The sequence below is a fragment of the Alexandromys fortis genome, unplaced genomic scaffold (genome assembly GCF_014885135.2).
Source record: "Alexandromys fortis isolate MF-2015 unplaced genomic scaffold, M_Fortis_MF-2015_v1.1 scaffold_32, whole genome shotgun sequence".
Classification (NCBI taxonomy): Eukaryota; Metazoa; Chordata; class Mammalia; order Rodentia; family Cricetidae; genus Alexandromys; species Alexandromys fortis.
In genome coordinates this window covers 8,280,791-8,298,481 of record NW_026067938.1, presented here as the reverse complement: position 1 = coordinate 8,298,481, position 17,691 = coordinate 8,280,791, and the positions used below count along the sequence as shown (strand labels likewise).

The window sequence follows — 17,691 nt, the reverse complement described above, 5'->3', positions numbered from 1 at the left end:
CTCCTGAGTGCTGGGATTAAAGGCGTGTGCCACCACCGCCTGGCAAAGTAGAATTTCTAATATCACGGATAATATAAGAAAATGAAGCATTCGGTTAAGTAACAGAGACCAGATAAGACAAGACTGTATCTCATTTTAATATGTTAGTAGAGTCACAAAGAAAAATGTTAATAGAGTCACATTACAAAGACAATGGTTGTGTATGATTCCATTTATAGAAACAGAAAGCAAAAGAGTGACTTCCAGGGGCAGGGCTAAGGGGAAGAAAGATGAGCAACTGAAGTACAGGTTTCCTTTGGGGTGCTGAAAATACTTTAGAGATGATAGAGCTTGTTGTGTAGTAGAAACAAATCCTCCTACAGCATCCCTCTGCGCCGCTCTCACCATGTCAGATGCAGAGATGCAGTCATGTGCCTGCTGCATCCCGCATCACCGATCTCACCATGTCAGATGCAGTCCCGTGCCTGCTGCATCCCGCATCACTGATCTCACCATGTCAGATGCAGAGATGCAGTCCTGTGCCTGCTGCATCCCACATCACTGATCTCACCATGTCAGGTGCAGCCACATGGACTCTCCCTTTACCCTCATAGCTCTCTCCACTTGTGCCCTGTGCTCCCACACAGCATCTTCTTGGTGTTGCCCAAAGGCACAGCCCATGACTCTAAGCCATGGGCACATGTGTTTGTTTCAGGTGCAAGCAGGAGTCCTATACCATGGCCTTGTGTTGATGACATGTTTGATCCATCTTTATGGATCAAAAACAACCACTGCTTCTTAGGGCCCCCAACAGAGCTAACAAAGTGGTCCAACTCACCAAACACGTCATCCAATTCCTTGTCCACTTTCCTCTGGACGTCTGGATAAGAACCCAGTAGGTATAAGGACCAGTTTATCGCAGCTGCGGTTGTATCGTGACCCTGAATTTACAAGGGGGAGACATTTAAATTGTTGTGGTATGTGTGAGGACAAAATTGAATTCCCTGTGTCTCACAGCAGCAGGAAGACTGCAGTACCTAACTCATTGAGCACAACTGCTCACCTCAGTGAGCAACAAACAGACTCTACAGCCTCTAGGCTAGGTGGGAGTGGTTACTTCCATAACTCCAGTACTTGGGAGAAGGCTGAGGCAGGAGGATTGCTTTACTGGTTAGGATTTACTGTCAACTTGACCCACCTGAGAAGAAAGGGACTCAGTTGAAGAAGTGCCACCATCAGACCGGCCTGAAACATGTCTGCGGGTCCTTCTCCTTGACTAATGATTGATGACTGAGACAGAGCAGCCAAAGCAACACGATACTTGGCGGCGCTCTAGGACTTCCGGAAGTCCATGCACACTTCCCTTCCCGCCACTCGGAGGCTGCTGCTACATCAGAGTATTTCCTGAAACCTTAAGTTTGCAACACCCATGTAGAAAGCTGCACACTTCGTAATATTCATATAATATTTAAGGTATATTTGTAAGAAGAGTTTTTTAAAAAATACTAAAATGTCAGAGAAATCCCGTTGGAATCACAAGCTGGTTAGGTTTTCTTTGTCTAAAGCAACCCTGAGCAATAGATGCGTGCTAGACTTTGAAAGGAGTGAAATGGACCTGTTTGGGGATGTTAAGAAAAAACATGGAACCACATAGGGAACCGAGGACAATGTGAGGTTTCGTGCCTTCTTGGGAAAAGTCTGGGGGACCTTAAATTTTCTTAATAAAATATAATGTGTCTATCATCACTCTGTTCTTAAATTTTAGAATTTCTGAAGAGGATATTAATTTTTTCCAGTTATATGAAAGCTGCTTTAGTATTTGACTGAAATTTTCAAATTTCTGCTAGTGTTTCTTTTTTTAATATTTTCTTTTTATTATTCTATTCACTTATTTGGACTTTATGTGCATTGGTATTTTGTATGCATGCATGTCTGTGTGAGACAGCCATATCGCCTGGAAGCTCTCTATGCTAGTGATTCTAATCATCAAGGAGACTGGATATGTTTTAAATTAATTAATTTGTGTGTGTGTGTGTGTGTTATGGCATGGCCCATGTTTAGAGATCAAAGAACAACCTGTAGGAGGTAGAGTTCGCCTTCCACCATGTTGACTGCAGGCATCCAACTCAGGTGGTCAAGCTCAATAGCAAGCACTCTCACTAGCTGAGCCATCTTGTTGGTCGCATTTGTGTTTTGCCTCCATGTGTGTCTGTGTGAGGGTGCCATATCCCCTAGAACTGGAGTTACAGACAGTTGTGAGCTGCCATGTGGGTGCTGGGACTTGATCCTGGATCCTCTAGAAGAGCAGCCAGTGCTCTTAACTGCTGAACCACCTCTCTAAACCACTCCGCCAACCCCTCCTTTTTTATTTTTTATTTTTATTTATGTATTTATGTATGTATGTATTATTTATTTATTTTTTGCTCACTTGTTTCTGTGGCACTGGGGCTGGAACCTAGTTCTTGTATAAGTTAGGCAGATGTCTCCACCACAATAACACTCCAGCTGTGAAAGGCTTCAATAATAAAAGTTACCTGGCAACAAAATTTACCTCAAACATGAAGGTGTCAACTTCCTCTTGGATGTCTTCCTGGCTTAACCTGTTTCCGTCCTCATCAGTCACAGTCAAAAGCAAGTCCAGGAAGGCCTTGCGCTTTCTTCTGGAGGGTTCAGGGCCCCTGCCAGCATTCCAGTCTTCCTCTGCCTTCATGGCAGTGACCCGTTCAGCAATGACCTGTCGGATTTAAATCATGTCGAATACACAATTTGCACTTTTGGTGAGGCTTACTGCTACATTTTTTTTTCTATGAAAATATGCCAGCTTCTTGAACTTATTCCCCCACCCCCCAAACTTTTCCTGTTTTTTTTTTCTATTTTAGTAACAACTTAGGCTCTCGTGGAAGAGCAACAAAGCCTTTGGTTAACACTAAGGACGTCGTGTAGTGAAACTATGAAATACGATTTTCATGTTAGGACAAACCGGTAATTTTCAATACTACTTTTGCAATCTTTCTAACAGGGGAATTGAGTCACCGGCCACTAAACAGTCCCCTAGAGATGTGTGGGAACTAATGAGAAGTAGAGAGGACACAGTTACAGAATACACTAATTCTAGATCCCTCTTGGTGAGCGCATCTGGTCACGAAGAAAGGAAATAGCAAGTTCATGAACCAACTGCTGCTGAGCCAATTCACCCTGCTGGCTTGCTCTTCAGGGAGCCCAGAATGCTCGGCCCTTGAGTGCTCCTGTGACAGGATCCTCTGCAACATACAGGTCTCAAGTGAAAGCCACTCAGAGATCTTCCCTGCCCATGCCTGACCTGCTCACTAACACTCTCTGTGCACCTGACTTTCCTTCTTTTGTCCCTGCTTCACTGACATGCTTTGACTTTGCATTTTGTTTATTATGTTTCCCCACAATCTCAAGCACCACCATCCTCTTAGCAGAGTCTGCTTCTGTGTATTGATTCCCCCACTCAGAATAAGAACCCTTGGGCAGCGTTCTAGAGTGTTCATTAGATTCATCTGAATAACAATAACAGAAACCGTGCATACACCTGCTGTGTTCATGAATATTTTTATTTTGCTTTTTTTTTTGTTGTTGTTGTTCTGTTTTTATTTTTTCAAGACAGGGTTTCTCTGTATAACAACCTTGGAACTAGCTCTTGTAGACCAGGCTAGCCTCGAACTCACAGAGATCTGCTTGTCTCTGCAAGGCTAGTGCCACCACTGCCTGGAGTTCTTGAGTACTTGTTTTCTTGTTGGGTAATTAGGTGACCTACCCGTGCAGAGGCTTAAACAAGTACATCCTCAGAAATTTGGGAACAAAATATTATGTTTTCTTTTATTCCTCATGGAATTCAGAGTGTTTATATCTCAATATATATATATATTAATATTTGCAGAATGAACAACACTGTCTATGCAGTCTGGAATTCACAGCTTCTTGTACTGATGTTGATGTTGCTACATTCAGAGTGAAGATGCAGTTATAAAACGTGACCGCTTCTCCTCCGGCAACCTGGCGATGACGCTGCGGGCAACTCAAGGTAGCATCTCCTTTATTTAACACCCACTGACTTAATCACGTGACCCATTGGTGGCTTGTCCACCAATGAAGAAGCAAGCCCAATATGTTTAAGCAAAAATTACAGCAAAGAAATGGTATAATTCAATGGGAAAATTTCACCACATTGCAGTTGTGTTCTATATTTTCAATTCAGCCTTGCTTTTTGGTAAACATGTCTTCAACCCAAAGGTGTCATCTGCTTATTTTTCAGTTTGGAAAGAAAATAGTCCTACCAAATTAATGGTCACTGAATTATACTATGTACTATGTTAGCTGTCCTTTCCTATGAGAACTGCTGCCTTCCTGCAAACATTTCGTGCACAGATCTCAGTCCCCTTCCTCCTTCCATCCAGAACCTCTGTTTGTTAATAGATGCTCAAAGTCCATAGTCCACAGAATGTTCTGTAATTATGGTTATGGATAACCTCCTCTCCTAGACTACTCTCCAATACGGTAGAGAACATGCTTGTCTGATTATTTTCTCTGTTTCCAACACTGGCTGCCGTGTGGAACACTCAACAAATATTTCATTAATGCCAGCTGAATATGTAATTTTGATGTAATATTGATCAATTTTTTACATTACTATTCTATTTAAATTTTATAGAAAATATATTTTACGCCATGATCCTACATTTGGGTATATATATATTTTTTTTTTAAAAAAAATAACAACATTGGGTTTAAGAATATGGGCTGGGTGGTGGTGGCACATGCTTTTAATCCCAGCACTCAGGAGGCAGAGATAGGTGGATCTCTGTGATTTCTGAGGCCAGCCTGGTCTGCAGAGTGGGTTCCAGGACAGGCTCCAAAGCTACGGAGAAACCCTGTCTCCAAAAATAAATAAATAAATAAAATAAAGACTATTCTCATATTTAGTAATAGCTGCACAACATTGTGAAGTCATTTAATTCCACTTGATTCTATGCTTTGTATATTTTGAACACATGTACACAGTGACACACATACACAAACACACACAACTTACATTGTTGGTGAAAGTATGTAGGCGCTTGAGTCCCCTTCTGTGTTCGCGTCCTTCTTTAAACAGAAGGTACCAAAGGTCAAACCAAAACCAAGGCATCTTCATTCTGCGGTATATCATATCACTCATCCTATAAACAGGATAACAGTACCTTTGATATCTGCTGACCTCTGGAACCCGGCCTCGATAACAGTAATAAATGAAATGATGCTGATTTGTGTTCGAAGCTGCTAGAGATTCATGTTGAATGTCCAGTGGTGGAATAATAGACCACTGCACATATAATGGAGCTTCAGCAAATAATGGTTGTACCGGGGAACTGAAAACTCTGCTCTGAAACCTGCAGATGTCTTTGCCCAGTGCTTTTATGTCTATAGTGCAAGTTCACAATTTCCCGGGAATGGGAGAGCTTTATACTGAAGAGTTAGATAAAACCTGCATCTAGGCTCTGTGCACCAACTCAGCCACTCTTCTGAGGGCATTAAAAACTCGGGCCAGTGAGAAGGCTCAGCAACTAAACAAACCTGTGAGCAGGCCTGACAACCTGAGGTCTAGCCTTGGGACACACGTGGCAGAAGAGAAGAACCAGCTTCAGTTTCTACAAGTTGTTCTCGACTTCTGCGTGTGCACTGTGGTGTATACACCCACACTCATACATATGCACACAAAATAGGTACGTGTGATTGAGAAATAAGCGGTCTTTACAAGAAACTGCACATTAAATAGCAACCTGTCACAGAGCTGTTTCCAGCACCTGCCTCTCATTTGAAATGACAGGGCAGACACACCTCTGCTCAGTCTCCTTTAGGACAGTCTAAGCGACAGCCCTTTGAAGGCTCTTTGAAGCTTTGAACACAATTCTAGAACATAACCATGCTTTGCAGTCTGATAATAACTTGATCTTTTTCTTTGTCAACAACTGTTAAAATTCCTAATTTTCTATTTCCTGGTTCAGTGGCCATCTTCCACACTAGTCTGTCGTCTGTGTCAATTTTAAAGTAACTGGTAATCAGCTGTATGATGCCTGGCTGGTTATAGATGTTCAGTAAGTATCTGTTAGCATGAAGCTAATTGAACAATAAGGGAATATAGTATAAATCACGAGAAATTCTAGCCCCAACTCTTAATAGGCGAATAACTCCTCGAACTTTTAAATTTCAAAAAGATGGCCTCAATTGCGAAATCACCATACAATCAATGCAGAAGATATGAAAAAAAATACATGGTATTAAAATTTTCCCAATACAACAGAAAGCACACACAGGAGAGTAGTAACCACTGCTAGCATTGTGGTATATATCTAGAATCGTGGTTCTCAAACTTCCTAATGCTGCGTCCCTTTAACACAGTTCCTCATATTGTGCTGGCCCCAAATTATAAAATTCTTTTCATTGCTATTTTGTAACTGTAATTTTGCCACTGTCATTAGCCATATGTAAATATCTGACATGCATGCCGTCTGATATGTGACCCATGTGGTAGGGTCATTTGACCCCCAGAGGGGTCACAACACACGGGCTGAACTGTTACAGAGTGTTCATAAAAATAATGGATAAATAGTAATAGATTAGGATTGCTTCTATCTTTCTTTTGCCTTGTGACATCATGGTGCTATGAGAAATTTTAAATTACTATAGCACTCAGACATACAATAAATTTATAGCAATCGCCTGTTACTAAAGTCGATGCCTATATTATGAAGTGAATCTTTAGTTTAAATTTTTATTTCAAACACAATCAAAATACCACATAGATGGATGTGATTAGCAATGGTTTTAAAGCCCAAATCAATAGCAATTTTAAAGAATATTAAAAGACTACACACACACACTCACACAGTCACACACACACACACACACACGCTTCCACATGCAACACTCACACAGTCACACGCACACACACTCACTCACACACACTCACACACACTCGCACACGCACACACTCAGAGTCACACACACTTGTACACACACACTCACAAACGCTCACAGTCTCTCTCTTACACACACACACACATGCTTGCACACGCATGCACTTACCTATACACTGTCCGGACGTACTCAGAATCACCATTACTTTGAGCTCCAATGTTCTTCCCCATAGCCGTTTCTGCAACATACAGAGAGAAACATTTCCTACGCAGCCAGCTGAGTTTGCCCGTGACACGGGACGCTGAGAGACAGGTGGATCCTGTTCTCTTCTCTTCCGTTCGCCCCTTCTTTTCCCTTCGGCACATCTTATTTACAGTCCTGTTATCCTTTCCCTTTGACCTTCCAGGAAAGGTGATATGGTGACTACTTTGGACATCCTCCCCCCCCCCCCCCCCCCCCCCGCTTCCCTGCCACGCGCACCCCGGGAATGACTGCTGCTTCTTGGGGAGAGTTATAACACTACCCTGAAGGATCCTGGGTCCTTTCCTATCAACCCCCTTATTCGTCCCACCCACAGAATCTTATTTTCTATTTCGGCCATTTATTTTCACGGTATAAACCGATCGCACTCACCACAGATTATATCCAACGCACAAAGAGTGACGTGGAAAAAGCAGTTAAATGCTCCTTGGTTGACGTGTTTTTCAAGCTTGCCAACCAATATATTTGCTTGCTCGTTCATGACATCTAAGAAATCTTCCAGAATTGTAAAATGGAAGGTGGGCGTTAACATTTTCCTCCTGGAGCGCCATTTGTTCCCAGTACTGAAAGCAGGACACATTATAATAAACTCAAGAGGAGCAGAGCCACAGCCGCGCAGGAGCCGCGAGCCCAGCCCCGTTAGCGCGATTCTGAAACAGCCTCCACCACGGTGCTGGTGCCGTAATGATCTCATTCAAATGAGAAAGGGAGCCGCATACTATAATCCCACTTATTCCCACAGTGTCGATATCTGGACTTCATTCTATGATATTAATAGTTAAAATTAATTTTATAAAATATTGAGAATATTTTGTCCATTTCTAAGATGAATTTCTGAAGACCAGCCCCTCCCCTAGGCCTTGATTTTCAGACACCTGTTTGAAGCCTGAAAAAGAGTTTACTAAATGCCCGTTCCTGGCTGACCTTCTCTTGGGCGAGATGCTTTTTTCCAGGTGTCAGATCAAGGCTGATTTATGTACATATCTGCAGTTGCCTGGCTGTTCCACTAGCTTTTCAAGGCTTCCCCCCACCACACACTTTCCCTCTACTGCAGATCTCCTAGTTCTTAGAGTGCTTTTCACACTTACGAGCTCACAACTTCTGGTTATAGGCATGGCTGGCTAGGAATTGCCTATTTACCATAGCTGTACGCTACCGGGTAGTTGGACAGTTGTCTATCAAAAAACCTCAGACAATCCTTACCTTGTGAGAAGTCCTAGGCCCAGCCATGGCTGTAAGAACTTGTACAGAAATGATTTATCAATTTGCTTTGAACTGGTCAAAATTACCTTAAGAGGAAATTTAAAAAAAAAAGAACAAAAAGATTTAAACATCAAAATAACTGCAATTATAAGAACACCAGACTAGGTCTGCTTTTCAGATCAATATTTTATCAATGTTTATTATTCTCTGTGGTTCATTTAATTCTTATGCCTAGAAAAAAACTTGCTCGGAGTTTCAAATAAGTATTTCATTCATAGAAATGATATTCTATCCACACTTGGGGACCAAATGCAGCTGAGGAAAATGAAAAGGTGAATCCCTTGATTATCTTTGGCTTTTGTTTTCACTAAGGGGAGTTCTTTGTCTCCGGAGCTTAAACTTATGCACAGCCCTTAATCACTTTACTTAAAGGAACTGGAGCTCAGGCATCCTTAACGTCAATTTATAAGCTTTTAAACATTAAACAATTAGAAATATTGTCCCTGGTACTCTGACTATGGGACCCTTGATTCAGAAACTTGGAGAAGAAAAAAAGAAAAAAAAAACCATTTCACTCTTTAGAATCAAATTAGACTAATGACACAGCCTTATCAAGAGAAAAAGAGAGAACTTAAAAAAAAAAAAACAATCCCCACCTCCTGTTGAACCACACACACTTCATGGCCCAATCCTCCATTTTTTTAGACCCTCCCTTGCCTTGCTAGTCCACCCTGACCTAAAGACTAGTCTCCATCTGAACACAGTGGGGCACTTGGGGTGTGAAGGGCGGGCTTGACATTTCTCTGTGGATGCAAACTTAGAAGCTTTTTACCGTCTGCTTACCTTTCTAGAAATGGTAACTTTTAAAAAGAGAATTTAAAAACTGTGGCTCAGCTACTTGCCAGCCCACTAATTAATAAATAAACCAGCCAAACCATGCAAGGGCTTAAAATAACATCCCCGATAGTAATCAGATTCTGCCAGCAGCCTAGTGGTCACCTAGTCCCCCAAACTCCCTCCCCAGCCATGGACCCTCAAAACAAACGTTATTGTTATTTAAAGGTTTGTTTGTTTGTTCCTGTACACATTGATGATATAGAAATCTTTGCCTCTGTTATCTATCACCTATGTCTCAGGTGCATTGGAGTGTTCTCCTTCAGTAAGGGAGTAGGATTGTAGGAACAATTTTTCTGAGAATGCTGCCTGTAGCTTGCCATCACCCTCAGACTCCCACTGCATCTGTAACAAGCTAATAATGTGACTAGAGATCCATTTATGACCATGCTTTTGTTCCGCTTATACGCTGTCCAGTCAGCCTGTTTAGAATGGACCTCTAGGAAAAACAATGCAATCAATCTCACTCTACTTCAGATTCCCACTGTAATTAACTCATTAATTAATTAAGCTCATTGAATGCATGGCTTGAATGTACCATAGTCTCTGTTTTTTCTTTGTAACCCACTCATGCCTCTGACTCACAACAATTGATAGTAACATTCCTAAAAACATTCCCTGAAAGCAGCAAGACACTGAAAGCAACACACACACACACACACACACACACACACACAATTTTGAAAGAAGCATGTGGCCACACATTGACAATATCTGGTTGTGGCTTTATGTGCTATTCTGAGTCAAAAGGGTTAGAAAAACATTTTTTTTACCTTTTGACAATCCTATAAAAGATGATTAAGACAAAATTTCCTCATTTTTTTTCTCAATACCATGTTCACTGTACTGTTTAGTAAACAGACAGAATAGCCTTTATGGTAGTGTGAATGAGAATGACCCACATGTTTGAATATACTGAGAATGCTCATATATTTGAATATGGAGTCTACTTTTTGTGTTTGAGAAGGATTAGAAGGTGTGGCCTTGTTGAATGAGGTATGCCACTGAAGCTCGGCTCTGAGGTTTCGAAAGTTTATACCATTCCCAGTCAGTTCTCTGCCCAATTCTTGTGGAGTGAGATGTGAGCTCTCAGTTACTGCCTAGCACCATACCCACTTGCCTGCTGCTCCCTGCTAAGGTGGTCATGGGCTCTAACCCTCAGGAACCATAAGCCTCAAATTAAAATATTTCTCTTACAAGTGACCTTGGTCATGGTGTTTCTTCGCAAGCAGTAGAACTAAATAAGACAGCCTCTGCTCCAGACATCAGGTCAGAACACCCCAGAACATTCCAGGCAAACAACCCCAAGGCTTAGTTTCTTTTCCTTATGCTCTACATCCTCTGGATAGTAATAATAAATTTATCACAGATGTAGTATGAGACCCTGAAAACCATGATGATGAAAACACCCTATTTTATTAGCCATGTGTTTTGAACTTTTACAACTGCCTGGTGCCCCACCAGTGTAGGACCACTGCACTGGCTGTTCAGGAGTCTGAGGCAGGAGACTTACAGACAAGTTCAAGGGTAGCCTTAGAACTACAGGATATGTTCAAAGTCACATCAGGCAACTCAGTGTCTCAAAATTAGAAAATAGAAAAAGGAGTAGACCTTAATGGATGCTGTGTGACAATAATCTTTTATCCTGTCACTTGTATTATTTTTAATAAAATGCTGACTGGCCAATAGACAGGCAGGAAGTAGAGGTGGGACAATAAGAACAGGAGAATTCTGGAAAGAGAAAAGCTCAGTCTGCAGTCGTCACCCAGACATAGAGGATGCAGATGAGAATGCCTTGCTGATGAAAGGTACCAAGCCATGTGGCTAACGCAGACAAGAATTATGGGTTAAGATGTCAGAATTAATTAATAAGAAGCCCGAGCTAATAGGCCAAGCAGTTATTATTAATGCAGGGATCTGTGTATTTCTTTGGGACTGAACGACTGCAGGACCTGGTGGGACAGAAACCTCTGTCAACAAACGGAAGACCATTTGCATGACATTCAGTAGCCTTAGATTTAATCTCCAATACAAAAGGGAACACCAAAAACCCAAAACAACAACTACCACAGAAATCTCCCTCCGAAGACTTGTATCCAAACGAGAACAAGAGTATTGGGACCTAATGAGAAACACGTGCAGCTATGGGAGTTATTCTCCCAGGATTGCAAGCCAACTGCAGAGAGAAATCACTGAATGGCCTGCACCGTGCCTCCCAAAACGCTCTTTGGGTGGAGCGTTAAGGAAATGTCCAGCTGTATCTGTCCCATGTATTCGGATGAACTTCTCCAGAGCACACCATCCCCTGTAGGGCTACATACCCACCTCCACGTTCTCTGCCTTATAAAGAGCCACGAGGGGCACTGGTCCAATCCAGAGTTTAATGAGGGGCAGGTGTCGGAATTCCTCTGTGTACTGAATTAACTGCTGAAAAAAGTCTGGAAGAAAAATATTTTGTCCTAAATTCGATGGAGACAAGAATATGTTCATTGAAATGTGCAAAGTTTTATCATCTCCTTTCGACAAATACATAAAGGAAGCGATAGATCACCATTACAGGAAGCTGCAGAGGGGGAGGGGAGCTCCCATGAGCTGCAATGTTCCTGTAGTCGTAAGGTTATTTAAAAAAAAATGTTATCTATCCTTCAAATAAATGTAACAATGATATAAGTTCTTATAAGATAATTATTAGGATTTAAAGTGGCAACATGTACATTCTTAATAAATTGGTGTTCAATGCCATGGAGCTGGAAAGTAGTAGAATGTGGCTTGGTCCCGGGACCCTGAGCCACTGTACCACACTTAGAAAAGAAACTGCAAACATCTCTTAGATAAAAAGTCTTGTCAGTATTGTCAAAATTTCAGGGAAAGAACTGGAAAGATGGTTCAGCCAGTAAAGTGATCTATTGACACAACATTCAACCTGAATTTGATCCCTGGGATCCACACAGTGGAGGGAAAGAGATGACTCTAACTAGATGTCCTCTGACCTCCACACATGCACTGTGACACACGTGAGCACACACATGTGCACACACTAAGTAATTAAATGAATAAAATAAATGTTAATACAGAAATTGTTTTAAAACTTTAAAACTTAGAACTGGAGAAATGGCTGTGTGGGTAAAAGCATGTACTGCTCTTCCTGAGGACCAAAGTTCAATTCCCACCACTAATAGCAGACCACCTTAAATCCAACTGCAGGGGATCTAACATCCTTTTCTGGTCTCCACAAGCACTCACACATATGTGTCGTACATTCACACAGATACACACATGTACATACACAAATGTATATATATATATGTATGTATGAATATTTTTTAATACTGGGCTATGTCAACTCATTGATTTCAGAGCATTCTGTTCCACATTTGCCTTCTACGTGGTTTGGTCTGACATGATAGGAAGATGAGGACCTTTGAATCTTTGGTTGGAGGAAGTCAGAACCAAAGGTTGGACCCTTTGGTTATTTAATAGGAAAGGCTGGCAGATGTATGAATTTAGATGCCAACAGGATTCCACAGGCAACACTCAGAGGGAGGATACCAAGGCGTGTATCTGGACATTAGCCACAGAATAAAAGGCACAGCCTCTTACATAAGTGTAGCTCAGAGCAGAGATTCTATCTTAGCGTGTTCTGATAGGCCACTTTGGCTCAGCTCAGTGCTGAGTATGAAAGGTCTCCATAAATGCTTGGTTGGTGCTTAAAGGACTCGCTGTAAACAAGTGCATCTAACTAACTCCAATAGTTTCCTCTATAAATGGAATGAGTAAGAACAGCAACAAAACCCTTAACTCGGAGAGTTCTCAACCACTTCCCAAATAAAGTCAGTTTCATAACTGAAAATTGAGCAATGGTTTTCTGTCCCCAAGTCCAGTACTTGTGGACTGAATAAGCCGTCCCTTTCTAAGTGGCCATTCTCCTCACTCAGAGTCACTTCAATAAGAACGACTCGGAAAAGCCCCATCAGCTCAAAGTTCTTTTGCATCTGGTCTTAGTCACTAAAGATTTCAGTGTATTTCCCCAAAATATGAGACTTACCAAGGGTGAAGTTGGAGGGGCTCTATGGCTACCCTTCCAAGTAGAGTTCTGTTCCCAGACATTTATAATTCCAAGTGAGGAAATTCAGAAAAGGCCAAAAATACTTAAAAGATAAACCCTGAAGGGCTAGCATCTTGAAAATAAAATTACAGAAAAAATTTTTCAAAAATTATATAAAAAATATATCCTTAAAATTTCAGGAAGTGGTTTAGTTGAAAACCCACTAGACTGTCTCAGAGGCCACTTTATGTTATAAAATAAGTAATCACGTGTATATCTTTACAGTCAAAACATCCAGATGTGCTAATGACAATCATAACAGATCAACTGTGTTCGTAAAGAAATGGGTCAAAAGTTAAAATACATAAATATATCACCATCATTGTAATGGCTTGCATCTCAGTGCATAATTGCTGGCGTTTGAAATGTCATGCCAGACAATACAAGGGTGACGATGACGTGGATGAAACCACAATGGGGAAATGCAGATGTTTAAAGAGCTGAGGCCTCGAGGAGATGTTCTTTGTGGATGGAGATCTCCCTATTTCTTGAGGGTGTCTCAGTGTTCTTAGATACACACATAGGGCTTCCTTAAAAGGTCAACCTTGTGGTAATGCGCTTGTGCCCAGACCAACGTACGAAAACAGTGCCTAAAGATGAATTAGAACTCTGAGTCTTTGAGCCGTGGGCGAAGGAAGTAAAGTGCATGCCTAGAAAACTGTGGAAGAGGAGGTGGGGGAAGCTGGGGTTTGCCTAAGCAGTACAGTCTGAAGGCTGGCCAGCCTGGCCTTCTGATGACCAAGGCAACCGAAGAAAGGTTCAGGGAGACACCAGTTGGATTTCTGTATCCTTTCTCTGTGCTCAGGATGCTCAGGATAGGTTGGCTGCTGGGATTCTGCCCATGTTAAAGATGAACTTTTCTTAGCTGGGACACTCAGACTCATACACTGACCTCCTCTGAAAAACCCCTTATATTCAAGATACTGCCTTGCCAGCTCTCATTCTACGGAACATGGTGACCCACCCCCTCCCCCGTATATAACCAGAAACACAGAATGGTTTCATGAAAATCCGAGTATCTACGCTGAAAGCCGTTTTGTTCCCCAATGGGCGTTTTGGGCTTTGGATTTTGTCTGTCATGATTTTCACAGTGGGATGGTTAGGAAAAGCTCTCAAGCCTCAGGGTGGAGGGGAAGTTAGTTTTCTTTTGAGTATAGGCGAGAAAGCAGCATGAGTGTTAGCAATGTGGTTTTAACATAACTACGTAGATTGCTAGGTAACTAATGTTAACTTTACTTGGATTTCTGCTAGAAAATATCTTTGCTACATACTTTCCTATGATGTCTCAGCTAAGTCATGTCACGTTGTCCTGAGGCGCAGTTTTTGTCTGGGGTCACAGAAATGATAATAAAGGGTCTTAAGAAGGTTTAGAGTTGATGCTCAGCCCGTAGTAACTATTAATAATTAGTATGAAGAAAGGGTACATGCTGAGGCAGGTTCATGTTAAAACGTGCCATGCTGGATGTATCTCCCCTATTCTGGGCATCCTAACATACACGGCCACAGAAATTAAGTGTTAAGATCAAATAAATGCACTACTCCAACAGGGGACCACAAATACCACTATGGTGAAGAACTTTCTGACTTAAATTAATTTTTTTTTACATCAGCAGAACAAAAAAACTGCATAAAATGTATTTTTAAAAGATTATTTCAAGTTTTGAAAAAAAATCACTCTTTAATAAATAAAGTTTTTGAAACTGGCCATGTAATTTTCATCTCAAGGCCCAGGCAGCAGAGTCTGCTCAAGTAGTCTTGCAAAACTTCCTCAGAACGGTCGAAATACAAAGGCCAAGAGAATTTTAGCTGCATATTGGTCAAGCCATGCAATGTCTGGGTGGTGAACCCCCAAACAACCTCTGCTCTCTTGTTTTCTTAACTAAGATACAAAGAAGAATGACATTAAGTTTGAGGATATTTGCAGCTTTCCCAGGGGTTTCCTCCTTAATGCTTTGCAAAGCACAGCAAGAGAAAAGAGACCTCTGAGATATGGAGAAGAGAGAAAAGACCAAAGGAACCACAGGCACCTGGAAATATTGCAGTCTGTATATACACTCGTTATAGGACGGGAGAGACACGGTGCAATTTGGCAGGCACCAGAGCGGAACCTGGAATCGGGAGACCTGGGAATTTATTCTATAGGGATCAAAGATTTCTACTTTCTCCTAGTAGCCAAAGAGAATCGGAGGGATGTGAGGGCCCCTAATATGGCAAAGGGTGGGGAGGGGTCGGTTAGACAGATTTCCTGGACTGACAAGGAGCCTAGCAGTCTTCGGGTCAGAGTATAGATTCCTTGTACAAACCCTTACCTGCACCGTTGGGCTTCATTAGCGGCGCGTGTCCCACGAAGGGATAGGCGGGACCCACGGATGGGATAGGTCGCATCTGCAGCCATTTCCGCGCGTAGCTAGCCAGCATCTGCAGAATGTTGAGCAGGACAGTGGCGCCGGCCACCGAGACTGCGCTTGCTGCGCCCCAGAGCAACAGCTTCTGCCCGATGAGCCCTGACCACAACCACATCTCTCTCTCCTCTCCTAGCTGGCTGCGGGCTGGTGGCGTTCAGCCGCTGCGGGGCGGGCGTGGCGGACTGAGGGAGGTCTTGGGACTGAGGGAGGTCTTGGGACTGAGGGAGGTCTTGCTCCAAGTTCAAGCGACAGCGTCAGGGGACAAGTTCGGGAACTCCAGGATGCAGGAGGTCTGAGCTCAGCGAGAGGACCCGGGACACGTCCGGTCCGCTCCGGTCTTCCTGCCCTGGAGCCCGGTAATTCTGCAGACGCCGCTGCCGCCGGACCCTGGGGACAAAGTTTCTGAGGCTAAGATAAAGCGCCTCTGGCTTGTTATGATGCCCCGCTGGAGCCTGCGTCATCCACGCGGCCTCTTGGGTGCTAGACGAAAGCGAAAGACCCGGAACAGCTTCTGAACTCTGAAGTTCAGAATGCACTTGAAGTCTCTCGGTGTGAAAAGATGGCAGAGGAGGTCGAATTTAGGAATTTAGGACAGTTTCTGGACGGAGAAAAAAAACTAGACAGACATATATATCTCCAGCTCTGGACGCACTGAGGTCTGATACGGGGGGGGGGGTGCTGTTTAGGATTTTGCAACACCCCCTGCTAGATGTGGAGGAATTATGGGTCTCATGAGCAGTCTGTTATAAAAAATTCAAGTGAGGAGTCATGGGTGTTGAAACGCAATCTTTGGAATTCTAAATTCACTTGTCCTTGCGCAACCTGCATCAGCTGCTGCCCTAAGGCAGGGTTGGTTGACCTGGGAGATAGCTTCTGCTTTCAGGGTTAGGCACAGCAGCCATCTTCCTGTGACCTAGACCTTTAGGAAAGCCGCTAGCCCAGTGAGTGTCAGCTGACTGATTGAGACACAGCAGCTAAAGCAGATTGCAACCTAGGTACTTCCCCCCAAATCCTCTGATGGAGGAAAGTCAGAACTTGAGGGAACAGGAAGCAGGAATAAAGGATGGAAAGGTAACGTTCAGATCGGAAGAGGATGGAAGAAGGGATGCGGAGGGTTTGGGAAGGAAGCAATCGCCATGGCGGGCAGTCAAAACGCAGCTAAAATCACTAAGCCTACGGAAAAGAAAGGCCAGCGAAATCTGCTCCCTCTCTCCGTCCCGATTTCCCTCCCCCAGGGGTCTGTTTTCTGATTACCCGTGGACGTGTCCAGTCCGAACACCGCTCCTCTTCCTTCTACACCTGATTCTCCTTACCAAAGGGCGGGGCTGGAGGTGCCCTCTCCTAGTAGAAGGTCCCTTCCTGCACACTAGGTAGAGTGCCAAGAAAAGTCGAAATCCAAAGAATGTCTTGGATTCCCGTTTTTCTCAGTTATTTTCTTAGAGACTTCGCGGGTTACCCACAGATGCCTATGTGGACTCTGTGATGTAGAGAAAACAAACCTGGGGCTTTCCCAGTTCAATTAAGATTTATGTAATTGGAGGTCAGAGGACAATAGATTTCTTTCCACCATGTGGGTTCTGGGGAATCAAACTCAAGTGGTCAAGCTTGGTGGCGAGCTCTTCCTTTGACCAACTGAGCCATCTTGCTCTCTCTCCCCTCCAGTCACTTTTTAGAGAGCCATTGGTAGGCACCTACGTGAAGAGAAGTTTGTAAACTACTAAGTGAAAGAGCAAAAGAAAATAAGTGATAAAGCAAAACAAGCTTTATTATATATATTATCATTACATTACTATTTAAAGTGGTATGCTACCTAGCATATGCATTCATTAATGTAGAGAATTAATATATTTCATAAAACATAGTAATATAAATATAGCTGTGTCCATTGTTTGCAAGTTTCCTGTGCTGTAATATTTATGAATG

General features: G+C 42.7%; 1 protein-coding gene across 1 annotated transcript; it reads right to left on the bottom strand.

Moving 5' to 3' along the window:
- Cyp4v2 (cytochrome P450 family 4 subfamily V member 2) lies at positions 1-16,418 on the bottom strand. The gene is made up of 8 exons (XM_050147240.1): positions 15,673-16,418; positions 11,584-11,696; positions 8,365-8,450; positions 7,534-7,724; positions 7,069-7,138; positions 5,036-5,162; positions 2,531-2,713; positions 1-920 (listed from the first exon to the last, which is right to left on the bottom strand). Exons 1-8 carry the CDS (start codon positions 15,881-15,883, stop codon positions 588-590), a joined length of 1,314 nt encoding a protein of 437 aa, XP_050003197.1. The 5' UTR covers positions 15,884-16,418; the 3' UTR covers positions 1-587.
- Positions 16,419-17,691: the final 1,273 nt, after the last annotated feature.